Source organism: Ranitomeya variabilis, chromosome 3, assembly GCF_051348905.1.
Source record: "Ranitomeya variabilis isolate aRanVar5 chromosome 3, aRanVar5.hap1, whole genome shotgun sequence".
In the NCBI taxonomy this organism is placed as follows: Eukaryota; Metazoa; Chordata; class Amphibia; order Anura; family Dendrobatidae; genus Ranitomeya; species Ranitomeya variabilis.
Genome location: NC_135234.1, coordinates 772,958,753 through 772,969,761, shown reverse-complemented (window position 1 = coordinate 772,969,761; position 11,009 = coordinate 772,958,753). Strand labels below are relative to the sequence as shown.

Here is an 11,009-nt window from a genome sequence, read left to right as displayed (position 1 = left end):
AGGGATACATGATAAGATCCTGTCTGCAGCCACCACTAGGGGGAGCTCCCTGTATACAGAAATACATGATGAGATCCTGTCTGCAGCCACCACTAGGGGGAGCTCCCTGTATACAGAGATACATGATAAGATTCTGGCTGAAGCAACCAATAGGGGGAGCTCCAATTACACAGGGATACATGATAAGATCCTGTCTGCAGCCACCACTAGGAGGAGCTCCCTGAATGCAGAGATACACAATAAGATCCTGATTGCAGCCACCACTAGGGGCAGCTCCCTCTATACAGAAATACATGATAAGATTCTATCTGCAGTCACCACTAGGGGGAGCTCCCTGTATACAGAGATACATGATAAGATCCTGTCTGCAGTCACCACTAGGGGGAGCTCCCCGTACACAGAGATATATGGTAAGATCCTGTCTGCAATCACCACTAGGGGGAGCTCCCTGTGTACAGAAATACATGATAAGATCCTGTCTGCAGCCACCACTAGGGGGAGCTCCCTGCATAGAGAGATACATGATAAGATCCTGTCTGCAGCCACCACTAGGGGGAGCTCCTTGTATACAGAGATACATGATAAGATCCTGTCTGCAGTCACCACTAGGGGGAGCTCCCTGTATACAGAGATACATGATAAGGTCCTGTCCGCAGCCACCACTAGGGGGAGCTCCCTGTATACAGAGATGCACGATACGATCCTGTCTGCAGTCACCATTAGGGAGAGCTCCCTGTATACAGAGATACATGATAAGATCCTATCTGCAGTCACCACTAGGGGGAGCTCCCTGTATACAGAGATACATGATAAGATCCTATCTGCAGTCACCACTAGGGGGAGCTCCCTGTATACAGAGATACATGATAAGGTCCTGTCCGCAGCCACCACTAGGGGGAGCTCCCTGTATACAGAGATGCACGATACGATCCTGTCTGCAGTCACCACTAGGGAGAGCTCCCTGTATACAGAGATACATGATAAGATCCTGTCTGCAGCCACCACTAGGGGGAGCTCCCTGTATACAGAGATACATGATAAGATCCTGTCTGCAGTCACCACTAGGAGGAGCTCCCTGTATACAGAGATACATGATAAGATCCTGTCTGCAGCCCCCACTAGGGGGAGCTCCCTGTATACAGAGATACGTGATAAGATCCTGTCTGCAGCCCCCACTAGAAGGGGCTCTTATTATACAGAGATACATGATAAGATCCTGTCTGCATTCATCATTAGGGGCAGCTCCCTGTATACAGAGATATATGATAAGATCCTTTCTGCAGCCACCACTAGGAGGAGCTACCTGTATACAGAGATACATGATAAGATCCTGTCTGCAGCCACCACTAGGGGGAGCTCCCTGTATACAGAGATACATGATAAGGTCCTGTCTGCAGTCACCACTAGGGAGAGCTCCCTGTATACAGAGATACATGATAAGATCCTATCTGCAGTCACCACTAGGGGGAGCTCCCTGTATACAGAGATACATGATAAGATCCTGTCTGCAGCCACCACTAGGGGGAGCTCCCTGTATACAGAGATACATGATAAGATCCTGTCTGCAGTCACCACTAGGGGGAGCTCCCTGTATACAGAGATACATGATAAGGTCCTGTCCGCAGCCACCACTAGGGGGAGCTCCCTGTATACAGAGATGCACGATACGATCCTGTCTGCACTCAACACTAGGGGGAGCTCCCTGTATACAGAGATACATGATAAGATCCTGTCTGCAGTCACCACTAGGGGGAGCTCCCTGCATACAGAAATACATGATAAGATCCTGTCTGCAGCCACCACTAGGGGGAGCTCCCTGCATAGAGAGATACATGATAAGTTCCTGTCAGCAGCCACCACTAGGGCCTGCTCCTTGTGTACTGAGATATATAATAAGATCCTGTCTGCAGTCACCACTAGGGGGAGCTCCCTGTATACAGAGATACATTATAAGGTCCTGTCTGCAGCCACCACTAGGGGGAGCTCCCTGTATACAGAGATACATGATAAGATCCTGTCTGCAGCCACCACTAGGGGGAGCTCCCTGTATACAGAGATACATGATAAGATCCTGTCTGCAGTCACCACTAGGGGGAGCTCCCTGTATACAGAGATACATGATAAGATCCTGTCTGCAGCCACCACTAGGGGGAGCTCCTTGTATACAGAGATACATGATAAGGTCCTGTCTGCAGTCACCACTAGGGCCTGCTCCTTGTACACAGAGATATATGATAAGATCCTGTCTGCAGTCACCACTAGGGGGAGCTCCCTCTATACAGAGATACATGATAAGATCCCATCTGCAGCCAACACTAGGGGGATCTCCCTGTTTACAGAAATACATGATAAGATCCTGTCTGCAGCAACCACTAGGGGGAACTCCCTGAATACAGAGATACATGATAAGATCCCGTCTGCAGCCACCACTAGGGGGAGCTCCCTGTATACAGAAATACATGATAAGATCCTGTGTGCAGCAACCACTAGGGGGAGTTCCCTGTATACAGATACATGATAACATCCTGGCTGCAGCCACCACTAGGGGGAGCTCCCTGTGAACAGAAATATATGATAAGATTCTGCCTGCAGTCACCACTAGGGGGAGCTCCCTGTGAACAGAGATACATGATAAGATTCTGGCTGAAGCAACCAATAGGGGGAGCTCCAACTACACAGAGATACATGATATGATCCTATCTGTAGTCACCACTAGGGGGAGCACCCTGTATACAGAGATACATGATAAGATTCTGGCTGAAGCAACCAATAGGGGGAGCTCCAACTACACAGAGATACATGATATGATCCTATCTGTAGTCACCACTAGGGGGAGCTCCCTGTATACAGAGATACATGATAAGATCCTGTCTGCAGCCACCACTAGGGGGAGTTCCCTGTATGCAGAGATACATGATAAGGTCCTGTCCGCAGCCACCACTAGGGGGAGCTCCCTGTATACAGAGATGCACGATACGATCCTGTCTGCAGTCACCACTAGGGGAAGCTCCCTGTATACAGAGATACATGATAAGATCCTATCTGCAGTCACCACTAGGGGGAGCTCCCTGTACACAGAGATACATGATAAGATCCTATCTGCAGTCACCACTAGGGGGAGCTCCCTGTATACAGAGATACATGATAAGGTCCTGTCCGCAGCCACCACTAGGGGGAGCTCCCTGTATACAGAGATGCACGATACGATCCTGTCTGCAGTCACCACTAGGGAGAGCTCCCTGTATACAGAGATACATGATAAGATCCTATCTGCAGTCACCACTAGGGGGAGCTCCCTTTATACAGAGATACATGATAAGATCCTGTCTGCAGCCACCACTAGGGGGAGCTCCCTGTATACAGAGATACATGATAAGATCCTGTCTGCAGTCACCACTAGGGGGAGCTCCCTGTATACAGAGATACATGATAAGGTCCTGTCCGCAGCCACCACTAGGGGGAGCTCCCTGTATACAGAGATGCACGATACGATCCTGTCTGTAGTCACCACTAGGGGGAGCTCCCAGTATACAGAGATACATGATAAGATCCTGTCTGCAGCCCCCACTAGAAGGGGCTCTTATTATACAGAGATACATGATAAGATCCTGTCTGCATTCATCATTAGGGGCAGCTCCCTGTATACAGAGATATATGATAAGATCCTGTCTGCAGCCACCACTAGGAGGAGCTCCCTGTATACAGAGACATATGATAAGATCCTTTCTGCAGCCACCACTAGGGAGAGCTACCTGTAAACAGAAAAATATCATAAGATTCTGCCTGTAGTCACCACTAGGGGGAGCTCCCTATGTACAGAGATACATGATGAGATTCTGTCTGCAGCCACCACTAGGGGGAGCTTTCTGTATACTAAGAAACATGATGAGATTCTATCTGCTGCCACCACTAGGGGGAGCTCCCTGCATAGAGAGATACATGATAAGTTCCTGTCTGCAGCCACCACTAGGGGGAGCTCCCTATATACAGAGATACATGATAAGATCCTGTCTGCAACCACCACTAGGGGGATCTCCCTGCATCTAGAGATGCACGATACGATCCTGTCGGCAGGCACCACTAGGAGGAGCTCCCTGAATGCTGAGATACATGATAAGATCCTGATTGCAGCCACCACTAGGGGGAGCTCCCTGTACGCAGATTTAAAAAATAAGATCCTGTATGCAAACACCACTAGCGGCAGCTCCCTTTATACAGAAATACATGATAAGTTACTGTCTGCAGCCACCACTAGAGGGAGCTCCCTGTATACAGAGATACATAATATACTGTCTGCAGCCACCACTAGGGGGAGCTCCCTGTATGCAAAGATACATGATAAGATCCTGTCTGCAAACAACACTAGGGGGAGCTCCCTGTATACAGAGATACATGATGAGATCCTGTCTGCAGCCACCACTAGGGGGATCTCCCTGTATACAGAGATACATGATAAGATCCTGTCTGCAGCCACCACTAGGGGGATCTCCCTGTATACAGAGAAACATGATAAGATCCTGTATGCAGCCACCACTAGGGGGAGCTCCCTGTATACAGAGATACATGATAAAATCCTGTCTGCAGCCACCACTAGGGGGATCTCCCTGTATACAGAGATACATGATAAGATCCTGTCTGCAGCCACCACTATGGGGATCTCCCTGTATACAGAGATACATGATAAGATCCTGTCTGCAGCCACCACTAGGGGGAGCTCCCTGTATACAGAGATACATGATAAAATCCTGTCTGCAGCCACCACTAGGGGGATCTCCCTGTATACAGAGATACATGATAAGATCCTGTCTGCAGCCACCACTAGGGGGAGCTCCCTGTATACAGAGATACATGATAAGATCCTGTCTGCAGCCACCACTAGGGGGAGCTCCCTGTATACAGAGATACATGATAAAATCCTGTCTGCAGCCACCACTAGGGGGATGTCCCTGTATACAGAGATATATGATAAGATCCTGTCTGCAGCCACCACTAGGGGGATCTCCCTGTATACAGAGATACATGATAAAATCCTGTCTGCAGCCAGCACTAGGGGGATCTCCCTGTATACAGAGATACATGATAAGATCCTGTCTGCAGCCACCACTAGGGGGAGCTCCCTGTATACAGAGGTACATGATAAGATCCTGTCTGCAGCCACCACTAGGGGGAGCTCCCTGTAGTATATATCACCTGCAGTCCTGTGTAAGGCTGGTTTCACACTTGCGTTTTGATCTGCAGCGTTTAAAAAAAAAACGCATGTGGTGAAAAAACGCATGTAAACGCGTGTAAACGCTGCGTTTTTTAGACGCATGCGTTTTTGCATGCAGAAAAAAACGCGGCGTTTTGACGCATTTACATGTGTTTTTTCCTGTGTTTGCGTTTTTGAAATGCATGCTGAGAAGTGTGTGACAGCTGCCAATCATCAAAATCAACTAGAAAACCCACTATTAATAGAATTAGCTAGGGTTAGGGTTAGGGTTAGGGCTAGGGTTAGGATCCCTAGGGTTAGGGTTAGGGGTAGCTTTTTATTAGAAGAATGTCCTGGTCACCAGGTCACTGATAAGCCACCCCCCACCATCAAGGTGATAAAGGGATCCAAACCCTAACCCTACCCCTAACCCTAACCATAACCCTAGGGATCCAAACCCTAACCCTAACCCTACCCCTAAACATAACCCTACCCCTAACCCTACCCCTAACCCTAACCCTACCCCTAACCCTAACCCTAAACATAACCCTAGGGATCCAAACCCTAACCCTACCCCTAACCCTACCCCTAACCCTAACCCTACCCCTAACCCTACCCCTAACCCTAACCCTAAGGGTTAGGATCCTAACCATAACCCTAAGGGTTAGGGTTAGGATCACTAGGGTTAGGGTTAGGATCCCTAGGGTTAATAGGGATCCTAACCCTAACCGTTACCCTAGGGATCCTAACCCTAACACTAACCCTAGGGATCCAAACCCTAACCCTACCCCTAACCCTACCCCTAACCCTACCCCTAACCCTAACCCTAACCCTACCCCTAACCCTAAGCCTAAACATAACTCTAGGGATCCAAACCCTAACCCTACCCCTAACCCTACCCCTAACCCTACCTCTAACTCTAACCCTAACCCTACCCCTACCCCTAACCCTAACCCTAAGGGTTAGGATCCTAACCCTAGCCCTAATGGTTAGGGTTAGGATCCCTAGGGTTAGGGTTATGGTTAGTATCCCTAGGGTTACTAGGGATCCTAACATTAGGGTTAGGGTTAGGGTTAAGGTTAGGATCCCTAGTAACCCAAGGGTTAGGGTTTGGGTTAGGGTTTTCTTTGTTTTTTCTTGTGTTTTCTTGTGTTCTTCTATAGAAACGCATGCGTTTAAAAACGCATGGAAACGCATGTGCTTAAAAACGCATGCGTTTACATAGACAGCAATACATTTTTTTGCCGCGAATAAACGCATGCGTTTTTTTGCGGCAAAAAAATGCCACTAGAAATTACTACAGGTTGCATTTCTGCAACTAAACGCACGCATCAAAAAACGCATGCGTTGCCAAAAACGCGTCAAAACGCATGCAAAAAACCGCATGCGTTTTTAATGTTAAGTATAGAAAAAAAACCGCATGCGTTTTTTTCGGTAAAAACGCTGCAGATCAAAACGCAAGTGTGAAACCAGCCTAACACCACAGATAACAGTGATAACTCTCTGAGTACAGATAATGAAGTAGATGTCACCTGCAGTCCTATGTAACACCACAGATAACAGTGATAACTCTCTGAGTACAGATAATGAAGTAGATGTCACCTGCAGTCCTATGTAACACCACAGATAACACAGTGATAACTCTCTGAGTACAGATAATGTAGTAGATGTCACCAGCAGTCCTATGTAACGCCACAGATAGCACAGTGATAACTTTGAGTGCAGAAAATGTAGTAGATGTCACCTGCAGTCCTATGTAACACCACAGATGACACAGTGACAACTGAGTACAGATAATGTAGATGTCACCTGCAGTCCTATGTAACACCACAGATAACACAGTGATAAGTCCGAGTACAGATAATGTAGTAGATGTCACCTGCAGTCCTATGTAACACCACAGATAGCACAATGATAACTCTCTGAGTTCAGAAAATGTAGTAGATGTCACCTGCAGTCCTATGTAACACCACAGATAACAGTGATAACTCTCTAAGTACAGATAATGTAGTAGATGTCACCTGCAGTCCTATGTAACACTACAGATAACACAGTGATAACTGTCTGAGTACAGATAATGTAGTAGATGTCACCTGCAGTCCTATGTAACACCACAGATAACACAGTGATAACTCTCTGAGTACAAATAATGTAGTAGATGTCACCTGCAGTCCTATGTAACACTACAGATAACACAGTGATAACTCTCTGACTGCAGATAATGTAGTAGATGTCACCTGCAGTCCTATGTAACACCACAGATAACACAGTGATAACTCTCTGAGTACAGATCATATAGTAGATGTCACCTGCAGTCCTATGTAACACCACAGATAACACAGTGATAACTCTCTAAGTACAGATAATGTAGTAGATGTCACCTGCAGTCCTATGTAACACCACAGATAACACAGTGATAACTCTCTGACTACAGATAATGTAGTAGATGACACATGCAGTCCTATGTAACACCACAGATAACAGTGATAACTCTCTGAGTACAGATAATGTAGTAGATGTCACCTGCAGTCCTATGTAACACCACAGATAACACAGTGATAACTCTGAGTACAGATAATGTAGTAGATGTCACCTGCAGTCCTATGTAATACCACAGATAACACAGTGATAACTCTCTGAGTACAGATAATGTAGTAGATGTCACCTGCAGTCCTATGTAACACCACAGATAACAGTGATAACTCTCTAAGTACAGATAATGTAGTAGATGTCACCTGAAGTCCTATGTAACACCACAGATAGCCCAGTGATAACTCTGAGTACAGATAATGTAGTAGATGTCACCTGCAGTCCTATGTAACACTACAGATAACACAGTGATAACTCTCTGACTGCAGATAATGTAGTAGATGTCACCTGCAGTCCTATGTAACACTACAGAAAATACAGTGATAACTCTCTGACTGCAGATAATGTAGTAGATGTCACCTGCAGTCCTATGTAACCCTACAGATAACACAGTGATATCTCTCTGAGTACAGATAATCTTAGTAGATGTCACCTGCAGTCCTATGTAACATCACAGATAACACAGTGATAACTCTCTGAGCACGGATGTAGTAGATGTCACCTGCAGTCCTATGTAACAGGATAATATAACAATAAGGTATATCGATTGCTACATTCAGCTATTCGAGAATTAGTATGATGATGACCATGATGACGATGATGACGATGATGTTGATGAGGATTCCCAGCTTCCTCCCTTTTTCTCTGCTCATTGTTGCTCTAGATCTCGTCCTGCCCAATGAGAATTCTCTCTCTGAGAATTGGAGCACTACATTGGTGGCTCTGCTCGCAGGACGTCTCGGACCCTTAGGTGGCTCCTCCGTCACCTGACTATTCCCTGCCTGGTTCCCCAGGTGTCTCCTCTCGCTGGACGTCTCGTACCCTTAGGTGGCTCCTCTGTCACCTGACTATTCCCTGCCTGGTTCCTCAGGTGTCTCCTCTCGCTGGACATCTCGGACCTTAGGTGGCTCCTCTGTCACCTGACTATTCCCTGCCTGGTTCCTCAGGTGTCTCCGCTCGCTGGACATCTTTGACCCATATTTGTCTCCTCCGTCACCTGACTATTCCCTGCCTGGTTCCCCAGGTGTCTCCTCTCGCTGGACGTCTCGGACCCTTAGGTGGCTCCTCTGTCACCTGACTATTCCCTGCCTGGTTCCTCAGGTGTCTCCTCTCGCTGGACGTCTGTGACCCTTAGGTGGCTCCTCTGTCACCTGACTATTCCCTGCCTGGTTCCTCAGGTGTCTCCGCTCGCTGGACGTCTCTGACCCTTAGTCGTCACTGGACTGACCCCATAATAAATCTACTCACCAGACGTGTCTTGCGTCATGTGACCTGTATTTCGTACAGTATATACAGTGAGATTCACATATACATTATATACATGTTATGACTTCATTTCCCATTTGCATTATAATAAATAGAAATCTCCAGTAGAGCAGAACTGGAGACCAGTTTGACCAGTTTTAAATCCCAGTTGAGGCATTTGACCTCCTCGGGTCCGAGTCTTGTTCATATCGGTAATGATATCCTTCCATTTGGTCCCTGCAGGCTTCCCGGAAATTATTGAGCCACTTCTTAATCCCTCGTCTGTTCAAGTAGAGGACCATAAGGAATATCACTCCTATCAGAGCCAGCACTATACCAAAGAAGACGTAGGAGGCAGTCTCCAGTTCCTCGCTGATACACTTTAGGTTGTCAGTTTTCATGCGTAAGACAAGTGTCCCATTTTGAGTTGGAGGAGCTGAGCACTTAAGATTTTGGTCTTCCGAGGTCTGAGATGTATTTTTCAACCACAAGATCATGTCGATGGTCTTACAGTCACAGACGATTGGGTTGGGGCTTAGAAAGACTCGGACTTTCATTTCCTTAAGTTGCAAAATTGTGTCTTTATCAATCATCTTAATTGAATTATTCCTCAGGTTGATGGTCTGCAAACTTCGAAGATCCAAGATGTTCTTGGGGAAAGTTTGTAAATCATTGCTGGTAAGTTCTAAATTCCGGAGGTTTGTCAAACCATCTGTCCAAGGAGAGTTAAACAATTTTTCCCGTAGGGCACCGTTTAATTTTAAGGTTACCAGTTGACTTAATCCTAAGAAAGTCTCGTTAGACAAATACTCCAGTGGGTTGTTGCTAAGGTCCAGGTTGGTCAGGTTGGGTAGGTCATAGAATGCCTTCGATTCGATGGCTTGAATGTTGTTATTGATAAGGAGAAGAATCGTTAGGTTGCTTAACTGTATCCCATCCTTCCGAAAGTAGGAACCTTGGAGGACACTTATATTGCTTCCAGAGATTGACAGGTTTTGGACCCAGTGAGGGACATCCTCTGGGAATTCCTGCTGAGAAGATAGGACTTGGCATTGCATCACACCAGTCTTATTATGGCAGTGGCAATTTAAGGGGCAACAAAGGGTGACATTGACCAAGACGAGCATCCCGATCAACTTCAAGACCAAAGTATCATGGGCTTCAGAAGATCCTAGCAAGGCGGTGGTGATCATGAGGTGGCCACGCCGGTTGGGGTTGAATCTTCGGAGCATATTTCACAGTTTTGAATCGATTTAGGAAAATAAATGTCCTTGTGTCCTGGTGATGATCAACAGAAGGAGGCACCAAAACTGGTGTCTTCGCTCTCATCCTCAGCTGATGTCAATCCATGGGGAGGCTGGAGGAGTCTCGTGGATGTTCTCCAGCAGCATCACACGGAGCTTCTGAAGTCAGGGAGCCCAGCGTCCTTGGATTGGAAACTCTTAATTTGATTTTGACGTCTCCGACAGGTCGGATGGATGGAGTGGTGTCTCACAGAGATGCCTCTCCCCTCTCCCCCACATGAGAAGAGGCTCCCGCCCATCATCAGCTGCTCCTTCTATTGTAGAGGAAGGATTTGCTGGGATGTAATCGCAGCAGGAACCGGCATCATGTCCCCGGCCAGCCAGGCTTAACCCTCCAATGCTCTGATCCGAGAGGCGATCCTACAATGATACAATCCGTCCACCCCGCAGCTCCTCCTCATCCTTCACTGATAACTTACTCCTTTTCTATACATTTTTAATTGTATTTTATTAGAAAAATTTAAAGGAAAAAAGGAAAGGAATTTTCATCCTGTTCTGATTTTTGTGAATTTTGCAATTTTTCTATCTTTGAAAAAATACATAATAACTGTAGATAGAGCTAATGTTTCCACAATGTTTCCTTTCTGTTCTGTTTATTGAGTTCAGTTTTTCATCCAAATTTTTACTGTTTTTAGTTAAATCATTTAGTGTTTTTTTGTTGTTACGTTTTTTGCCAATTTTGC

General features: G+C 46.5%; 1 protein-coding gene across 1 annotated transcript; it reads right to left on the bottom strand.

The window, feature by feature from the left end:
- Positions 1-9,041: 9,041 nt before the first annotated feature.
- On the bottom strand, positions 9,042-10,758 carry LOC143818632 (trophoblast glycoprotein-like). Its single transcript, XM_077299886.1, has one exon. The coding sequence runs from the start codon at positions 10,252-10,254 to the stop codon at positions 9,181-9,183; it is 1,074 nt and encodes a 357-aa protein (XP_077156001.1). The 5' UTR covers positions 10,255-10,758; the 3' UTR covers positions 9,042-9,180.
- Positions 10,759-11,009: the final 251 nt, after the last annotated feature.

Bases quoted from the DNA above. Each gene is read 5' to 3' on its own strand.
- LOC143818632 (XM_077299886.1), bottom strand. From the start codon at position 10,254: ATGCTCCGAAGATTCAACCCCAACCGGCGTGGCCACCTCATGATCACC.